Source organism: Lissotriton helveticus, chromosome 3_1, assembly GCF_964261635.1.
Source record: "Lissotriton helveticus chromosome 3_1, aLisHel1.1, whole genome shotgun sequence".
NCBI classification, from domain to species: domain Eukaryota; kingdom Metazoa; phylum Chordata; class Amphibia; order Caudata; family Salamandridae; genus Lissotriton; species Lissotriton helveticus.
Window position 1 is genome coordinate 1,723,595,130 of NC_136061.1, and position 20,852 is coordinate 1,723,615,981.

General features: G+C 44.7%; 1 protein-coding gene across 1 annotated transcript in view; it reads left to right on the forward strand.

Annotated features, from left to right (window-relative positions):
• Nucleotides 1-9,783: 9,783 nt before the first annotated feature.
• Nucleotides 9,784-20,852, forward strand: part of RPA2 (replication protein A2) — a 127,631-nt gene continuing 116,562 nt past the window's right edge. The window contains exon 1 of the mRNA XM_078682505.1: nt 9,784-9,922. Coding sequence (XP_078538631.1) covers nt 9,907-9,922 — 16 coding nt within the window. The 5' untranslated portion in view covers nt 9,784-9,906. The remainder of the gene's footprint in view (nt 9,923-20,852) is intronic.

A 20,852-nucleotide genomic window follows, 5' to 3' on the forward strand; every position in this document is an offset into this window, starting at 1 on the left:
CTAAGGTGTTACTCAAGGAGTACTTCCCGCGCTACGGTGTTTGTAAACTTATGTGGAGTGATAATGGCCCTCATTTCATTGGAAAAGTAGTGGAATACGTCCTGAAAGGATTGGGAATCAAGCAACGATTCCATGCTGTCTTTCATCCGCAATCAGCAAGGTTAGTAGAACGATACAATGCAACTCTGAAGCTGAAGCTAGCAAAGATAGTGGCATCTACATCTCTGAAATGGCCGGACGCTTTGCCTCTGGCATTACTGTCCATTCGGTCAGTGCCACATTCTCGATCTGGCCTCACACCCTACGAAGTGGTGTTTGGAAGGCCTATGAATATTTGGGGAGTTCCAAAACCTCGTTTGATACATGATATGCCTTGTATAATGATGAACGATTATCTGGCACGATTAACAAATGATTTGCTTTCTATCCATCAACAGGTTCGAGAGGCGCTCCCTGATAACTCCACTGGTGAGGCTCACGATCTCCGCCCTGGGGACCACGTGATGGTCAAAGTATTTGAACGATCCAGCAGTTTGGAACCGAGATGGCATGGCCCTGAGCAAGTGCTGCTGGCTACGCGAACTGCTGTGAGAGTCACTAACAAGAAGCGGTGGATACATTCAACGCACTGCCGACGTGTCTCTCCGGATCTGGTGAGCCCTGTGGTGCTATCCGACTACAGAAAGATTTTGGATACAGAAAAGAGCCCAGCTGTCACGCCTGATGAATTGAAGGGAGCCTTCCCGGACCACGTTGTTTCTGATAAAGTGAAGTACAATCTACGCCCCAGGAAATAAGATTCCTTTTGTGTTTTTGAAACTGGTTGGTAACCGCTCTGAGGTTTGTGAAACGGAAGCCGGGAATATCAAGGGGGGGGGATCAGTTCTGCCCAGAGTAGCGACACCCGTCTTGAATCCCGGAGAACAAATCAACGGCAGCCTCGGTTCAGAACCATCGTTTTTATTTTTTCCCACTTAGTGTTGTTTTCTTGAAGAGTATTGTTTTGTGAACTATGGCATCTCCTTCGACACGAAGAGGGAGAATTCTTGGTGTTGTTTTGTTTGTCTTGACCGTAGTGGTGATCGCAGTATTAGCTTGGACTATAGAACTGTTGTTTCCTGCACGAGAACATTTGCTGCCCACCACTCCAAGTCCATCTGAACATTTTCATTTCACTCTGCCTTTTCACGAAGAAAGACATAGGCAGACTTATTTGAATAACAGCTTTATTAAGATTTTGCATCATACTCATAACATGACCAACACGTCCAATTGTTGGGTATGTGGAATGTTGCCCGGACATCAGAAGAAGGGAGGAACACCACTCATTCCTCTCCCGTTTTCTCATAATGGTTCTTGTCATGCTTGGTACACTCTTCTTTTTACTCTGCGATGGCCAACGAAAGGTGGACTACTTTTTCGGTTGAATAAAATATGTTATAACGACAAAGACGGCTATCCACACGCTGAAGGAACTAAGTTTGAATGGGAAGAGTACCGTCCGGACAATGTTTCTACACCTCGTGTATATACGAATCAAAGACTTATAAATGTGACGAGCTCGCATATGATAACAGTCATTGATACAAAAGCAGATTTGTGTATTAGAAATAAAGGTACAATCCCTGTAGGCCGCAGTGAATGTAATATTACACTTACCTTTGATACACCAATTGGAATTGCATTTGTAGCTTCACATAACACGTATTTCATTTGTGGAAATAAGGGATACCATCGTCTACCATTGGGATGGTTGGGAACGTGTTATATAGCTTTTGTATTACCACCTGTATTTATTGCTCCTCCCATGTACCACAATGATTACGTTCTGTACCATGATTTCATACTAAACAGGGTCAAACGAACAGTAGATCTTGATGAAATAGACCAGACTGATACCACTTTACAACAATATGTAGATTTCAATTTGGGGTTATTCTCATTCGTAGCAGCTGCACTGAATAGCAGGAAGATAAGGCGGCTTACGCGTGTGGTGGAAGCAGTCGCTAACGAAACTGCCTCCGCTTTAGGGAATATTACTGAGGAATTACAAATTACCAGAATTGTGGCGCTCCAGAATCGAATGGTTCTAGATGTGATACTAGCTGACAGAGGTGGAGCATGCCGCGTCATCGGAAGTAGTTGTTGCGTGTACGTACCAGATAACTCACCTTCTGTATATGATTCGATTACAAAATTACATAAGATAGCTGCTGAGATCCACCCAGAAAATGGAACATGGACCTTTTCTGGTTGGTTCTGGACCCTGCTTAGTACTTGGGGTTGGAAATTATTAACGATTCTCTGTGTTTTTATTGGAGTACTATTTTTCCTTTGTCTATGTATTCAATGTGGCCCTACATTATGTTCTGTATGTATCACAGCCTGTATTCCGTCCAAACGAGCTATTGATAAGCAAGAGAAACTGATCAATGATGAAGTATTGAAAATAATGGCTATTAACATTGAGGATGAACATTCTGACTACGTCCACTATGAGGTAGCTTTTGCTAAACGCTAAAAGGGCCGTCTGTCGTGTTTTGGCAGCTCCTGAGTTAGCGTTTAGCACAGCTACACGGTCTTTTCTGTTAACTTGACCAAAACGAACGGGGGCCATTTTGAATCCCTCTGACTTCCGTTTCCTATGAACACGCTGCCTCGTGGTCAGTGTGCCCTTTCGTCCTTTCTCGATACCCATGGTCACTATTCTGCTCGGCAACAGGCTATTTTTAGTACTGGTCAAGCGCACATGCGCACTATGCATCAACTGGTCACTCTTTAGGAATGTTCACACTAACTGACCAGTGCCGTTAAACTCCTCCCACGTGCTGGCTGTGTTCCAAAAATGACCTTATATGTACCTAAAATGTGTAACTTGTAACCGCCTATCTTTTTATTGCTATTAAACTATATAAAAGAGGTCGCGCACCGATGTTCGGTGTGCTACTTCTTACATTGCCGAAGGGTGCTGTAGGAATGTACCACCACCCCATGGGGTCTTAATAAACTTGTCTTTTACCTTTTCCAGTGTCCGTGCCAACTTCTATACTAAGGCGTTCGAGAGTTTAGCAGAGTATGTAGGCCTGATTTGAACCCGACACCACATCAGCACCACCACGGCATCACTCTGCACCACCACAGCATCACTCAGCAACACCACAGCATCACTCAGGGCCAGGAATGCATCACTCAGCACCACCACAGCGTCACTCTGCACCACCACAGCATCACTCTGCACCACCACAGCATCACTCAGCAACACCACAGCATCACTCAGCAACACCACAGCATCACTCAGCAACATCACAGCATCACTCAGGGCCAAGAATGCATCACTCAACACCACCACAGGATAACTCACCACCACCACAGGATCGCGCAGCACTACCACAGCATCACTCAGCACTAGCACAGCACCACCACAGCATCACTCAGCACCACCACAGCACCACCAGAGCATCACTCAGCACCATCGCAGCATCACTCAGCGCCACCACAGCATCACTCAGCGCCATCACAGCATCACTCAGCGTCACCACAGCATCACTCAGCACCACCACAGCATCACTCAGCACACAACAATATCGCTCAGGGCCACCACTGCATCACTCAGGGCCACCACAGCATCTCAGGGCCACCACAGCATCTCTCAGCACCACCACACTATCACTCAGCACCACCACTGCATCACTCAGCACCACCACAGCAACACTCACCATTACTACAGCATCACTCAGCACCACCACAGTATCACTCAGCACCACCACAGTATCACTCAGCAACACCACATCATCACTAAGGGCCAAGAATGCATCACTCAGCACCACCACAGCATCACTCAGCAACACCACATCATCACTCAGCAACACCACATCATCACTCAGCAACACCACATCATCACTCAGGGCCAAGAATGCATCCCTCAGCACCACCACATCGTCACTCAGCGCCACCACAGCGTCACCCAGCGCAACCACAGCGTCACCCAGCGCAACCACAGCATCACCCAGCGCAACCACAGCATCACCCAGCGCAACCACAGCATCACCCAGCGCAACCACAGCATCACTCAGCGCAACCACAGCATCACTCAGCGCAACCACAGCATCACTCAGCGCAACCACAGCATCACTCAGCGCAACCACAGCATCACTCAGCGCAACCACAGCATCACTCAGCGCAACCACAGCATCACTCAGCGCAACCACAGCATCACTCAGCGCAACCACAGCATCACTCAGCGCAACCACAGCATCACTCAGCGCAACCACAGCATCACTCAGTGCAACCACAGCATCACTCAGCGCAACCACAGCATCACTCAGCGCAACCACAGCATCACTCAGCGCAAACACAACATCACTCAGCGCAAACACAGCATCACTCAGCGCAACCACAGCATCACTCAGCGCAACCACAGCATCACTCAGCGCAACCACAGCATCACTCAGCGCAACCACAGCATCACTCAGCGCAACCACAGCGCTGGTTCAAATATGTTCTCTCAATGTTTCAAGCTTTTTTACAAATGTCACAAAAAGATGTTAATATTTCACTTCTGTTCTTGGATTTTCGTCACAATAAAATACACTGAATATAATCTTCACAAAAGTTATTCACAAAAGTGTAAGCTATTGCCATTATAAATTACAATAACTTTTATTTAAGTATTAATTATTAAAAAAAAGTCAAAGCCATTGTTATTTGTAATAGCAATACATGTAAGTCACGTAAATACAACACATATTGCATTACAAATGCTATAGGTGTCACATTTGCGAAAGTTATAACTATTGGCATCGTAAATGACAAAGCTATTAATTTCGCAATTTTCAAAACCAACACATAAATAAAAAATGTGTCATTTACAATACCAATAGCTGAAACTTTCCTAATGCGAGACCTATTGCATTGCAAATGCTTGTTATCGGGAGAGGTGGGAACACAGAAGAGTGGAACATTTGTTATGGCCAATTGGATTTAGCTGCATTTTTCCTTTAAAATGTAAGCTTGTGTGTAAGAAAGAAAATGTTTGGCAAAATGGGAAATGCCTCCTGAATGACGATTGTACAGGTAATCTTTAATTCAGGAGTGCAAATAACCACTGCCCCATAACTCAATAGTTTGTGCACTTTTCAGAAATACATAGGTTTCATTCCTACCCATGTTTTTATTCATTTTATTTTACCATATGAATTGCTTCATGCATTGGCGGCTGGTGAGTGCAAAAAGTGGTGAGGCTGAAGTCCATACACCGCATTGCACCACACAATTGAGCATAGCGAGCAAACCTGATGCCTGATTTTCTCTCAATAGTATTCTTTTTATTCAACCTGGAGGATGAAAGGCTGAGTTAAGTGCTGTGGGGTCAAATACAGATCATCCATCAGCTTTGTCAGAAGGCTTAGTGGATGGATTAGTCAAATGAGCCTTCGGACCCAGCTAAGAGGCCTAAGACTGACCAGAATCTCTTCACACCTTCACCAATATTCCAGCATATGTTCAGCACAATTTCTCATCAATTCCCATATTTCCAACCAGCCATACACACTCATTTCCCCACTAAACTATATACTCCCATCCACGCTCAGCCCCCATTCTGCTATTTACCCACTAACTCATACACATTCACACACTCACTCATACATTCTCATCAAACTATCCTCCCACTCATTCACATTGCCTTACCAGCTCACTGTTTTATTTCCAGTTATTAAAATATGTTATTTGAGGCAACAGGCTGCATTCATTATTCACTGTGTTTTAACAAGCTTTCTTCTACCCACCTTATCATTCCCACAGTCATACACTCAGTTACTCACTCAACTACTCACTCAAAATGATTCACCTAATTACCACATTCAACAATTATTTCACCCTACCAATTTACATCATTCACCTACCCACTCATATTCACCAATCAAGCATCAAGATTCACAAGGTCATTTATCCAAATCATATAACCATTACATCTACCTATTTACACAGTCAACCCCACATTCAATGCCTCCCCCATTCACACAAACATCACTCATTGAGTAACCAGCAATTTAATTAATAAACAGTTGCACCTTGTAACCACTTGTTTTAGTCTCCTTGCAGATTACATCTAGTGTCACAATAAGCAAATATAATCTGCAATGGAGAAAAAATAACCACATGCAGTGTGTCAGTGAAATGTTTTGCCCTGACCCGATTAGTACTGCAAAGGCGTCAGCAATTAGAAAGGAAAATAAAAAGGCAAGAGAAGGAACATATTTTTTTCTCCAAACTTACTTGTGCAGTTCTGTTTTTTTGAGGCAGCAGCTGATCTGTTCATCTTGATTGTAAAGGTTAGGTCACAGTTAACAGGATTTTTTTTTACATTTTAATATAGTGGAACTCGACCTTTTCGGGCTTCTTACTTGTGCTGTTGCCCTGAGCAGGAATTTGCTAGTAAATTCAGCAAATCTAGTGTGACTTGACACCACAGACTTAAAAAAATAATTTTGGCAGCAGCGTCTGTTAGAATTGGAAACTTCCTAAACACACCCTTTCACATCTTGTCACAGGGTGGAGTTTGGCCAGTCAAGCATGCTGGCCCACCTCCCCCTGTGACATCACTACTGAGTGACATGCAAGCTTGTGAAGCCCGGGCTTGACAGATAAACGCCCGAGGCAGTTTTCAATGTGCGCACAGGAAGAAGGTGGAGAAATCAGAGCAACGTCACCACGCTCTGAAGAAAAGGCCAGGGCTGTGCGTGAATAAGCCCTGCTACTACAGAATCAGGCACGGCCTCACGAAGGAGCCCCCTTGCATAAATGCCGAGTAGTACGGTAATCTTGCTAACCTTAATTTCAATTACGCTTTTGTATAGTACTTAAGCTTTTGTTCTTCAAGAAGTCATTAAAGTAAAGGGGGCGCTGCCCCTACGCCCATATACAGGAGCCGCCCCTGGCTTCATGGTCAGTACACAATGAAGAATCATTATAAGCTGCAGCTCAGTTGTTGGCTCTGAGTATTGCATGTTTTTAGAGAAACTACAGACCTACAAACTCCCTGATGAGAAGGGTCTACCGAACTTAGCTGTATATTGTTTTTCTAAGTCTGCTAACATGACAAAAAATACAGGATAATATGTCACTGATATCTTATTATTCCCACTCCTTTTCTATATGTTTTTTGCAGCTATTAGTTGTTTGGGGGAAAACCTTCAACACCTGTATTTTAATGTCCCAGCCACTACAAAAATAAGCAAAATCTCCTAAAGTCAGTATTTTTAACCCTCATCTGCACATACATCAAACAGAAAATCTAAATAGAAAGCACTTTTAAATGTGTTCTAGAGCTGCGTAATGATCACTGACTAATAAATTAAACTAAAGAAAGGTAGAAAAGTCATTTTATAAATGAATACATGAAATGTTGCTGATATTTAGTGTTATGTCAGGGCCTCAGACGTTTTTTAAAACAACAAACGGCTGGTATTTTTTTTTCTTTTCTTTTCGAAAGGTGCCAACCCTACCCATGGGCCTCATACCTGTTTCTACCACAAACTGCAAGTAGGTTAAATCCACAAAAATTAGAAGAAATGGACTACCTCTTACAAAAAAATAAAAACTGTGGTAAAATAATGTTTTTTGATACAACTCTGCTTGTTCCTGAAATCTGCGAGGATGATGATCCTAGCACATCAAAGATTTTGTTGAACCCTTTTTAAAAAAAAACAAAAAACAAAAAAAGCTTTTTCGCACAAGGCCCAACATTATCTACATTTTTACTATTTTCTTGGTACCCTTTAGGGAATTCTGCAGATCCTGGGTACCTTTGAAGGATGTGGCATTAATGGCCAGCGCTGCCGTCTTTGCAGTTAGGGAACCAGGTTTGAGTCTCGGCGTAGGCTCAACATCATGGGATTCTGAGCAAATCACGTAATCTTCCTATGCCTAAAAAATAAAAATAAAAAGCGTCCTTGTGTGATGTAACTGGTCCTCACATAAAGCGCTCCAATACCTTTGAGTCACGTTTATGCTACACTAAATGGCAAAAAATTCCCAGGATGTTTGGAAAGAAGGAGGGAAATATGACACAGTTGACTTTGTGAAAAAAAGTTATCAAGGTGTAAGCACGAACTACACCGCACATCAAACAAGCTTTGGATTTGTCAATGTGTTTTAGTCATGCTGTACACCAGTGTCAGCATTGCTAAGAGTTAGAGGGAGTGGCGAAGAGTGTTGTAGAGTGTCGTAGAGTGGAGTGGAGTAGAATGGAGGGGCACAGAGTGGAGTAGAGTGACCCAGCATAGAGTGTTGTGGAGTGGCTTAGAGTGGAGTACAGTACAGTTATAGAGTGGAGTGGCGTGGCCTAGAGTGGAGTAGAGATGAGTAAAGTGTCGTGGAGTGAAGTAGAGTGGAGTGGTGTAGAGTGACAGAGTGTAGTGGCGTTTGGTGGAGTAGAGTGGAGGGGCATAGAGTGGAGTAGGGTGAAGTGGCGTAGAGTTGAATGCCGTATAGTGCAGTGGCATAGAGTGTCGTAGAATGGAGTAGAGTGGCCTAGTGTGAAGTGGCATAGAGTGGAGTGTAGTGTAGTGGAGTGGAGTGTTGTGTCATGGAGTAGGGTGGTTGGCTTAGAGTGGAGGGAAAGAGTGTTGTGGAGTAGAGTGTTGTAGAGTGGAGATGAGTAGAGAGGAGTGGTGTACGGTGAAATATGCATGGTGTGGTAGCACACTGCCATAACAAACAACATATTTTTAATTAAAATGACAATTACGTTTGCACTTACAGTTTTACGGATAAAACTATACAGTGCACAAACGATAATGTGTGGAATTGGCATCACCTAGGTCCTGGTGTACTGATTTGTTTTGATCATATTCAAGTATTTGTTTACACCACACTTCCGTATTACAGACAAATGTGCTTCATTTGTGCTTTCCTAAGTCTGATATATTCTGAAATATGTGCACAATTCATTTATGGACATTTACATGTTATTGTTTGATAGAAAAAAACTTTTTCTTTCCAATATCCAAACAAGATTGTCACATAAATCCTCTCACTTTGAAGTCAGAAAAAGAAAAGTAAACACCAAGATCCCTGGAATACAGTGACTGACATTTGACCTCTGACTTTGAACAGCAAATGTGACAAGAACAAAATATAAAACCTCTTTACAAAAGGGAGGACTCGTGGAATAATACAAGAAGCAATGGTGAACAAGGTTTGCTCCATGGCAGGATTAAGACATGCTGGACAGGCTTAAACAAATAAAGAAAGCCAGAAAATGTGAGAGTTACAAACCGCAAAATCAATGCTAAGCAATGGCCAGTCCCCGTGGAGCTTTCAGACTGCCCAGAAGTCTCTTCGCACCTAGACATAACGTTTCTGGCAGGCTTCAACCTAAAAATGGCTTAGCAGCAGGCGTGGAGGAGGTTTGCAGCCAAATGATTTTAAGTAGTAGGGTCACGTGTAAGCAGAAGTTGTTGCGCAATAAAAAGTTATGTGGGGGGTAATATTTTAACAGACCATTAAGTTTCTGCTAAAAAAACTTGTATAAACACCAATTTAGCGGTCAGAGTCGTACTTTATGAGCTGAAAAATGACGTTTTCTTTATGGCGGCTCGTTTTGACGGCTATGTAGGAACTGGTCAGACTTTACCGTTCAAGAAAAGCTTTCTATTCCAAGATGGATGCCAGATTCGTTCACTGTCGGCTTTGACAAGCGGAATAACCCCCAATTCGTCCGTTTTCTATTTCAATTGACGAGCCTTTCGAGCCCGTCTTCCTAGCATGTAGAAATAAGCACGCTCGTGGTTGGCTGTAGATCGAAGCTGGCTTAGTTTCATTGGATGACATTATTTCGCGGCAAGTGGATTGTGGCGCGAGTTACAGACGGCTTGTGTTAAAATCAGCCCCAGGACCAGCAACATGTGGAACAACCAGGGTGAGATACACAATAATGATGTCTCCTGGCTTTTTGGGAGTTTCGAGCAGGGGGTGGCTTAGGTGGGAACTCTTGCATTTAGTGCGCACAAGGCCCAATTCGTAGAAAGATTAGGCGAGCGTTCGTCCTATTAGGGCCATACAGTAAATTGCCATTCTGTCTATGGTGCACGTTTGTGAGTTCCAGTCTAGGGCGTATGAGGCAACGTTTCAGTTAATCAGTTAGAGGTGTATGAGGGGAGTGGAGGCACAGCTCGAGTACATGAAGATGACGGCAGTTTTAAGTGTACGGGGTACTTCTTCGCCTGAAATGATTTAATTCTAGATTGGCCTCCGTTCTTCGATACAAGCGGGTCTGACAAGTCCGGAGTGCTTAAATGGGGCGGCTCTAGTCTGGAATTCTTGTTGATAGTAGGTGGCTTTTTGTGTGGGATTGCGCGGGGTCTGCCTTTGCACAATTAGCACTCGGGCGAAATCAAATGTGGCTCTCCGATTATAGGGGCCCTACAGCTTTTGAAGAATATTTCGCTACCTTCCGTTAGTTCGACAAATATGTTATTTCATAGTGTGCATGAAGTAACTTTTGAGCTGTAACCTAGACCTCAGCCCCCATGGCCCTTGCCTGTGCCTTGTACCAAGGCGGGGAAAAAAACAAAGTTGCTGAGGAGGGATGGAGAGTTCTCTGCTGCCCAAGACCTTCCTTGCCTCCCTGGCAGGATGCTGATCTCACCTGCCTTTAGCCTTCTGCTGGTGATCTTCATGGGTGACTTTACTATGCACAGATCAGTCACTGCAGTTTCACTCAGAGCAGTGACGGGCCTTCAGTGAGCACACATCACTCCGCCTTCTGCCCACCCTACATGAACCTCTTTGACACGGACAGTCGGCACCAAATGGAAGGAGAGGGGCAGGTGGAGGAGCTGGATAAGAAAAGGGTAGAAGAGAGGGTAGTGAGATACTTGGGTTTTACCAACACGATGCGAAAAGCTGTAAGAAACCTATTTAAGGGCAGTTTATCAAAATCCGATCAGATGGTGACCGTGTCTAGTCCGTAGGCAGGCCTGTGCTGTGTGCTTCCCAGCTGGCCCGTGTTAAAGGCTGGCCCTGGGAGTGCGGTACAGTGGTCAAACATTTCCCCAGTCTGGAGATACTTTGTGTTGGTGACTGGGAGTCACAGATCAAAGTATGTGATTGTTGGGGTGGGACTTAAGTCTGGTGAGGGTTGTTAAAGTATTTGGTCTTGGGCGGTCACGAGCTTCAGTCAAGGGTTTGTAGTAGGTGGGTTCAGTTCAGGAGCACCTGGTGGTCAGAGGGGATTCCAGTCTGTGGGTGTTTTCTTGTGGGTGAGAGCCCTAGTTTAGGGGTGAACGTTTGCTTGTGTGGGGTTCGAGTCTTGATAGTGTGCTGATTAGTTGGTGGATTTTAGTCTGGGATGAGTGATGTTTGGGTTGTGAGGTGTGGCAGGATGCAGCTTTAGTTCGAAGAAAATTTGTGAGCGCTATCTCCATTTCAATGGTGGTGGGGTAGCATACAGTGTTAATAATAGTGCGTGGTGAGCTCTCAACACTGGGCTTGATTAGGTCTGGAATTCTGCTCCAGTTTGAGGTGTGGGAATAGTGTGCTGGGAGATGGCTTAATCATGGACTGTTATTGTGGGGGTGGGACTATGGTCTGGGGTGCATGATGATAGTGTGGGGTCCGACTTCCCTGGACACTTTGCGCTTGCTGAAGCACTTTGTGCAAACATAGACATCAGAAGACGTTTGTCGGGGAGTGGGAGGGCTGTGAGTTGAGTGGCTTGTTTGTGAGGTTTCATTCTAAATCCACCTTCTCGAAATTAGGCCATTTTAAGAGATTTTACTCAGCCAGTGTTTGAGTTTATCATGTGTCATTTCTACTCATGCTATATTTGAGTTATTTTTCCCATTTTTCCGTTTACTTATTTTTACATATACTTACAGAAAACCATCCATTTTCCTTTATTTGTAAATCGGAATAAATGCAAAAATAGGTTTTCTTTTGAAAAAATCTCACTGCTGTCAATCATGGGTGCTGAATCAATGGATGTTTAGATTGACAGGAAAAGCAGTTTTTAAAAGATTTCTTAATGAAGTTTAGATAACTATAGTAGGTCCGCTGTTTAAGCTGTACCATAATGCAAATGGTTTCAAATGACTGTACTGTAAGTAGCTTAAACTCAATGAAGATTCAAACATAAGTAAACCTTTTTTGGTTGAGCAAATTTGATGTATATCCATTGCAGCGTGATTATTAATTTTTACACTAAGTGCAGAACAAATATGGATAAATACAGATAAAATGAGCAAGAAGTAAATATGGATAGCCTGAAATGTAAAAAAAAATAAGTAAAACAGGGAGCCCTAGTTACAATCCTTTTGCCGCAGACCGTAAAGTCTTGATTGCTCACTAGTGCAACTTTTCAGAGACGTGTTTAGAAAATGAACGACTCTGTTAAATAGTTCTCAGCTTAGAACCACCACTGGCAAATATCAGCATCTTCCACTCGTACTGTCCATTAACCACCTACTGTCAAGAATGTGGTCCAATGGGTCCTTCTTTATCAATGGAACAACTATACCTGACTGACATATGTAATATCAGCTTTACCAGTTCACCTAAATAGGATGGAATGAAACACTAAATTCTAAATCTAGGCAGTGCCCAAAACACATACACTGTTCTGAAATGGGCGGTCTTTGGCCTTGGCATCAGAATCATTGTCTCCCTAGCTGTGGACTGTTTGGAACTGTAGAACCAGGTGACATGCTTTTTTTTATTCCGAACTGCATTGGGTCAAATTGTGTGGAATCATTTTTTGAAAGTATTACACTACACCCTTAGCGGAAAGATTGGGAGTATTTAGAAGTGAAGTGAAAGCTATTAGTGAGTTAAAGGAAGGACTGCATATTACCACGGGGAGAGAAGCATCCACTTTCATGGTGCATTCAGCAAAATGCTGTATTGTGATAATTGTTCAGACTTTGCAGCAACTAGCAATGTGCTGCATTGGTCTTCTAGTTTAAGAAACTATTTGATCCTGGGGCAATCCTTCTTTTCACATGTCCCGGTCCACTTACCTGACAATAAGGCAGAACTGTGAAACATGCTTAATGGAAGAAATAATCACAAAATGCATGTTCCCTGGCTGGTCCTCATTATGGTAGTCATTAACACTTTCAGGGCTGTTTATCAGCAAGTGGCTGGATTTCTGTCTCAGTTGCTGAAGGCACTCCTGAAGCTGCATTGTGCACGACTCCTGTGTTGAAGCTCCTCTCTGTCAGCTACTGATGGGCACCTTTTTTTGCAGCTTATAAATGGCTGAAACAGTGTCGATTCCCTAATCCTTTCAGAGGGTTAAAATAATTGTGGAGCCAAAATGCGAGACAAATGGCGCCCTTTAGTGCCTCTTTTGCAGGTAGCAGGGCAAGATCCTCTCTTGTAGGACAAACCTGCAAAGCTTGGGACGGTTGGCCACCCTACTCCTGCCGTGGTAGTGTGATGCTGGGTATGGGACTCGACCTGTAGTGTTTGATGGCAGTGTGGGGCTCCGTTCTGGGGTGCATGATGGTTGGTGCAGGGCTATGGTCTGAGATGTGTGATGGTGGCTTGTGGCTCACATCTGAAATGCTTAGCGAAGGGCTTCAGTCTGAAATAGGTAGTTGGGGCTCCATTCTGGGAAACATGGCGTGATGATGGGCTTCAATCTTGGGCCAGAGATGGGGCTCAATCCCAGGGTGATTGGTGCTAGGGGTTATGGCTCTATCATGGAGTGAGTGATTGAGAGGGCTCCAGTCTGAGGGACAAATGGACTCCTGGCGAGGGGACATATGGGTAATTGCAGCGTGGACATAACTAAGATAAGGGTTTGGGACGGTAAGGCATGGTCTGGCTAGTGCGAGTTCATGTGATTATACTAGTTTGCGGCGGACACTTGCAGGTTGAGACACACAACTCCTCTGCACTTTCTGCCATCTAAGAGACATGCCATCTATGCATAAGTCAGCAGCTGTGGACGGAGTGGATGGGCTCAGTGTGGTAACCAGCCCCCACTCAGTGCCACAGATGCCAAACTTACTCCTGTGAGAAATGCAGGACATGGAATCTTCATACACGGAGATTGCAGAGGCTCATTATTGTGCGGTCACTTGTCTCCTATCTGTTTCATACTTGCAAATTGCTTCTTCGCCAATACTGTTCCAGTCAGTTAGCTTCTTCAGGTCAATGGTGCATCACCTCCTTACTCAACCTTACTGAGCTGTTCCACACTTTAGTTTGCTGCCACTGCTGTAGATCTTGGGTTCTGATGATGCAAGGCAGCATCAAAGCTCTAACAGCAGCTTACCTCCTCACATGCATATATATTCTCCTCAATCCTAGTGATAAAGTACCTTTCCAGTAAAGAAACTCCCCCAGCTTTCTGTTTCTACTCCTTATCTTTCTCTACACATGCGTGTAGAGGTTGTCAATTTAAAAAGATCAACCGTAGATCGTGCTCAAGGGGCCAGTATGTATCCATTCTTGGGAGAAGTTCACCCATACAGATGTCCCAGTCAAATACTTAGCCTCAAATTTTGTGGAGTAAAACAAAAGCAGCACAGTACATTTACTTTTCAGTGGATGTGTTGTTTGGCACCTGTTTTCAGATGAAACTACCCACTTCATGTTGAGGATTCCTCACTCAGTTTTTTCACCACACAAAGGGCGGGGATGTATAAGCAGTCTTTGGCTGTCTGCGAGCGTGTGCGCCTGTCTGCAGTGCTTGATGTGGTGGTGTTTTGGCTAGCTTACAGTGTGGTCTGTAGAAACTGGTTTAGTTTTGGATTTACTCCCTTGTGATTCAACCTAGTGTTCTTCACTTTTAAAGTAACTTTTGGGATAGAGGCGAGGAGGAGGGAGGGGCTAAAGAGCAGTAAAGGGTGACCTGCAAAGAGAGGTGAGACAGTCAGTGCACTGACTAACACAAGGAAGCACTTTACAACTTTAGGAGCCACACCACGTAGTTTTGGAATTCTGACATGAGTACTTCACCTCAGGTTATCTAACCATTCTCATGCACTCTTGCTATTAAAATGGAGAGAATGAGGTGGTTCAGCCATGACCTATTACTCCGATTACCTACTCGCTGGCATTTATTTAACTAACTTCTTCGGGTGCCATATGTTTTTCAGTTTTTTTTAATTAGGAAAGTATTATGCTTAAATGATATATTCTTTTGTACAAATTCTTAGGAATTGACCATATGACCATATGGTAGTTTCTTGGAGAATTCTGTAGGGAAACTATCATATTGGCATGCATTATTCCCGTCTGTAGGGTTGTTGCATAGTGATGTTGTACAGAAACGCCAAAAGATGCACCACTAGAAAAAGAGGTTGGTTTACACTTCAAGAGTGTGTTCCTGAACAAAGAACACAAAGTAATAACCCTGATTGTGATCTCACGTATAGTCAGCGTACTAACCAACGCAAAATATGCAAACCAAAATGATTTCATTGTTTCCTCACTCAGCTGGAGATGACGCTCATGGCCCTGAAGAACAGGTCTGTGAGGATCCATCTTGTCTAGGTTTACACTGACCCTACCTCGAAACACATGAAAGGATTTTGGAAGTTGCAAGCGACATATGGGCTTTGCCCATATGTGGAGAAAGTTCAGTTTGTCAACAGGGAGCAGAGGGCACAGAATTCACTCATGGAGGCATTACAATTGTTCTTAAGACCCTTTTGTATTGTAAGACTGTGGAACATTGTTAATGGCATCCTCTGTCCCTGTTTAAAAAAAAAAAAGAAAAACATTTGGGAAAAATACCTATCCGTATTGATGTGTTTTTATCTATATACATGTGTATGTTTATACATGCCTCCAATACTCTGATTTATTAGTATATATGTGTTTTAAATCTAAGAATTCAAAACTGGCTATCACATGACCACCTTAAACTTAACCAAGATAAGACGGAAATCCTTCTCCTCTCAGTCGGACAAACCCACCAGGTCCAATAATGGATTAAGCTTATGGACTCCCTAAACTTAGACCGTACCCTGACTGGCTTTGCCAAGTTGCTGGGCATCCTACTGGACTCTAACCTGAACATGAGCATGCACATAAAGGCCACCGCTAGGAGTGCCCACTACAAACTAAAAGTACTCCACAAAATCAAGCCCTTCCTCCTGCCTAATGATTCAAGACCGCAACACAAGCCCTGGTTCTATCTGGACTAGACTACGGAAATGCTACCCTCACAGGCACAAGCAAAATCTTGCCTAGCCCCCATGAGATCAACTCTAAACGTTGCAGCAAGGATGGTCACTGGAGCAAAAAAGGCACAATCATATCTCCTCCTTTCTGAAAAACCTCAAATGGCTCCCCATTGAAGCTCACTGCCAGTCCAAAACTGCTGGTCTCACCCACAAAGTCTTTCACACTGGCAAACCAGTCTACCTTGCAGCCAAACTCACCAAGGCAGGCCAGGCAAGAAACCTGAGGAGCACCAACGACCTACTTCTCATTCCCCCAAAAAGACTCCAACAAAAAGCCCTGGCGTGCTCCTTCTCAGGAAATGCCTCCTAAATCTGGAACTCCCTACCAGCAGATCTCCGAACCAACCCCTCCTTCGTGACCTTAAAAAAAAAAAACCTCAAGGTTTTCCTCCTCGCTTAACACCTGGAACCTTCGGACAAATACACTGCAATGCCTTCCCTTAGACTCTCCTTTTTCCTCTGTCTACCCTCTCTTATTTTTCTGTGTATTTGTTGTAAAGCGTTCTGATACCCTCTGGTCTTGCCAGCGCTATATAAAACACTCTAAATAAAAAATCAAGAAATCTTTAAATGGATTAGCCAACACAAATCGAAAATTTTTCCCAAAAAATGACAGCCTCTCTGGCAAACATTTCTGATAAAATTCACGCAGTGGGAATCAACTGATGTGGTAGCATGGAACTTACGCTTTTGAAGAGAAACTACTCTCATCCTGAAATTTCAAAATATCCTGTAGGAAAGTGGCTCTATATATACTGGACCAAAGTAAGGTACAGTGTGTATAGAGTCCCCAGTCCCCTGAGGTTTGGCAGAGGCTAAAGTTAGATATAACCTTTCTCTCTAAAGTGGTAGCTTGGTCGAGCAGTAAGGCAGTATCAGAGGACAGTGTAAAGCATTTGGTGTACACACTCAGTCAGCAAATGGTCTCACACACTAAAGAACTGAACTCTAGGCCAATGGTTTTGTATCAAAAGATATAGTTGTTTTATTTTAGAACCAACAAGGTATCAAAATATACTTTCTCAGGATGAGTTACTTTAGTTAAATACTTTTCAAATAGGCAATAGACTTTTTGAATACAACAGTTAGTTTGTTGCAATAGGCAACACAATTTCAAACAATGCAACATTGAGCTCAATGAAAATTTCTGGTTAAATGTAATTAGTTGCTTTGTAGATTACTTTTCTAACCACAGGACTGGATCCTAGATTCAGTCCCGGGACATGAGCTGTAAACAGTTAAGTAAAAGCGTTTTGGTTACAGTAGTGATTTTTAAGGAATATTATTGTATTTTAAAAGTTGACAGAAACTTTTTCAGTTGAAATTACCAATGTTATATTATGGAAGGAAATTCAATTTGCAGGTAAAGTATGTTCACGTTACTTTTGTAATCCAGTGCTGGAGTCCTAGATTCAGCACTGGGACCACAATCTAAAACAGGCAAGTAATTTAGTTTTCATCGTTGGCACGATTCTTAGAGAATATTTGTAAGTTTCCAAAAATCGACACTTACAAACTTTTTCAGCAAAAAGTAGGCATTGATATCCTATGGAAGGAAATTCAAGTTACTGGTAAGTACGGTTAGAATTACTTTTCAGGATCAGTACTGGGCTCAAAGATGTAGCACTGAGGTCTCTCCTGATAGCAGGTGAGTAAATCGGAATTCGTAGTTCGACTGATTTTAGAAGAATATTTTAAAGTTCCAAAACTCCACACTTAAAAGAATTTCGAAGTGAAACCAGTCCATGTGAGCCTATGGAAGAAAAGTGAGTTATTGGCTTTTAGGCAAGTAATCGACTGGCAGAGTTTAGGTTCTGGGCATAGACTCGGGTCTCCCAGGGTCAGGTAGGTACAGTTGGTACACCCTCAGCGGCACAGGGGCAGCCGGTACAGAGGTAGTTAGGCCTAATGTTATCCAATGAGAGGCTGGGGGTCTTCGGTTGGTGGTTGGTGGCTGCTGGCTAGCAGGCCACGCGGCTGTGGGAGCTGGGCTCCTGGTCACTTGCTCAGGGCAAATGGGAAAGTAGGATAGGACAAAGGTTGCACTGCCAGGGAAACTCGGGCGGCTGGGTGCAGGTTGCTTTTGAGCATCGGGCGCTCAATGTTATTCACTGGAGATCTTGAAAAGGTAACAAGGGCTGCAGGCTTGGGGACGGTGGATCTTCTGGAGCGACCAACACCCCGAGGGGTAAGTTGGAATCTTGGAGGGCAGGTAGGCACCCCAGAGTTGGGCACAGGAGGCCGGGGGCGCTGGGTGCAGGCGTGTCTTTGGACGTAGGGAAATCTTACCCTCTGCTGGCCGCAGTTGGAGGGGTCCCTAGTTCTGAGTCTGCGCCGTCTGGGTCGTCGAGGAGGGTCTTTGGGCACTGGATTCCAGGTCAGAATCACCAGTGGGACGTCCTCAGGGTCTTTGTCCACTTGGGCACAGGCCGGGCTCGGCGGGTGCAGAGTGGGCTGGATTCACGGTTCCTGGCTGGCACCAGGGGTATTGCTGTTTGAGCAGAGCCACTGCTCGTGGGAGTCCCAGTCTATAAGAGGGTCAAGGCAGGCAGGCAGGTCCTCCGGGGTTCTTGAGGTTGCTGTCCGCCTGAGACGCTAGGATTTAGCAGGAGCCGGTTCAAGGATCAACAGGCCTGTAGGGCTGGGGCCAAGTCAGTTGGTGTCGTTCTCTTGTTAGCAGCTGCACGGCAGGTCTTCTTCTTCTTGGTCTTCTTTCTTGTTTCAAAATCGGGATCTGAGGAAGGGAAGATTCAGGGTGCCCCTAAATACTACATTTAGGGGCATTACAGGTAGGGGAAGGGCAGTGACCAATAGGTTCCTGTCCTGGGGTGAGTACACCCCCTATCCCGCTCCTCTCCTGTGGGAGGGGAGCAGGAGCCTATCTCTGATTGGGCAGGGATCCCCATACTCAAGATGGCTGGAGCCCAGAGTTGTGCTTCACCTTGCCTCTCCCACCTGAGAGGTGGGGTTGGCACAGGCTGGCACACCCCCTTTTCTCACGTACTGTAGGGGCACAGAGCTCATGCACTTGTGCCCACACCACTGGCATAGGGCACCCAGCTAGAGGGGTGACTGATGTATGCCAGGGCAGTGGGTTTGTGGGCATGGCACACAGGGATGTGTGCCATGTCGACTTTGTTTAGGTCTGCACCAGGACACTCAGTCTGCAAAGGCAGGGTGTGGGTGTCTGGGTGCAGGGTCCCTAAAGGTGGCACAATAAGTGCTGCAGCCCTTAGGGGTCTTCTCTGGTCACAATGCCCTGGGTACCTAGGGTACCATCTACCATGGGCTAACATGTGGCCAGAAATGCCAATTGGGGTTTACCTTCAATACAGTTTTAGGAAAGGAACAAAGGCCCTGGGCACCTGATTGGCAGGAGCCCAGGGCACACTCAGTCAAAACACATCAGCAATTCAGCAAAAAGTGGGAGCCTACCATGCAAGAAAGATGCCACTTTCTTACATATCCATACTGGACTCAATGAATTGTCAGTCACAAAACACATTACTCGTTGCTTTTACTTACGGAGCATCCAGCCAGTGACATGCAGTTCCAGTTATCATTTTTTTTTTTTTTTTTTAAAGTTTTATTTTGCAGTATACCAGTTGAAAATAGAAAAGGGGTGGGAAACAGCAAGAGGGGAATCAGAAAGGGAAAAAAAAAAAAAAAAAGACAGGCGACATACCGCCACAAAACCCCACACAGGGGGCGCAAAACATAGGTAGGGGCTCATCCACAGAAGAAGGGCGATAGTGCTCCATAGTCCACAGGCAGTCGACAATAGTTCGACAGGCAACGGGGGAATTTCCACCCACTGCAGATTCTAGTCCAGAACAGGCACCTTTAGTTCGAAAGAACCGCCCAAACTCCGCTCATAGCCCAGTAGCCCTCCCTAGGCATAGCTAGTCGCAACGAGAGAGAGAAAAGGAAGAAGAACACAAGACAATTACCCCAACTATCCCCCACCCTCGTCCCTTCCCAACACCACCCTCCCCCCAGTGGCGGCGACCAGCAAGCACACAAAGCAGTACAGACAGTCTCGAGATCAAATTTGGAAGAGATGGAGAGATCGCAGCGTTGAGGGGCATACAGCCGAAGGTAAACCTCGGGACAGAAACCTTACAAGCGAACCCCAATTGTACATAAAGTTCTTAAAATTCCCCAGGAAGATGTCAGAGAGGCGTTCCATGCTCAACAGACGCCACAGTCGGGCATGCCACAAGGAAATAGCCGGGGTAGATGGGGACTTCCATGCTGCCGCTAGAGTCATCTTGGCCGCACCCAAACACAACCACATAACACGCTTATCCGCCCTAGTCTGGTGTTCAAGCAGCGAGTCCCTAAGCCCTAATAGTACAAAGGCCATGGAGTTCGGAATCGGGTAACCCAAAATGTCCTTTATGTGAGATAGAATCTCAGCCCAGAACGGCTTGATGGTGGGGCAGTCCCACCATATATGAGTAAAGTCTCCCAACATCCCACAGCCCCGCCAACACCTGTCAGAAGTAGCTGGAAATATGCGGTGTAATTTGGAGGGATATAGGTACCAATCAAAGATGAGTTTCATATGCGCCTCTCTGAGGTCAGTAGAGTGATTGTGCGCAGTCACATCTCTCCACAAGGCCTGCCATTCGGTAGCAGAAATATCCC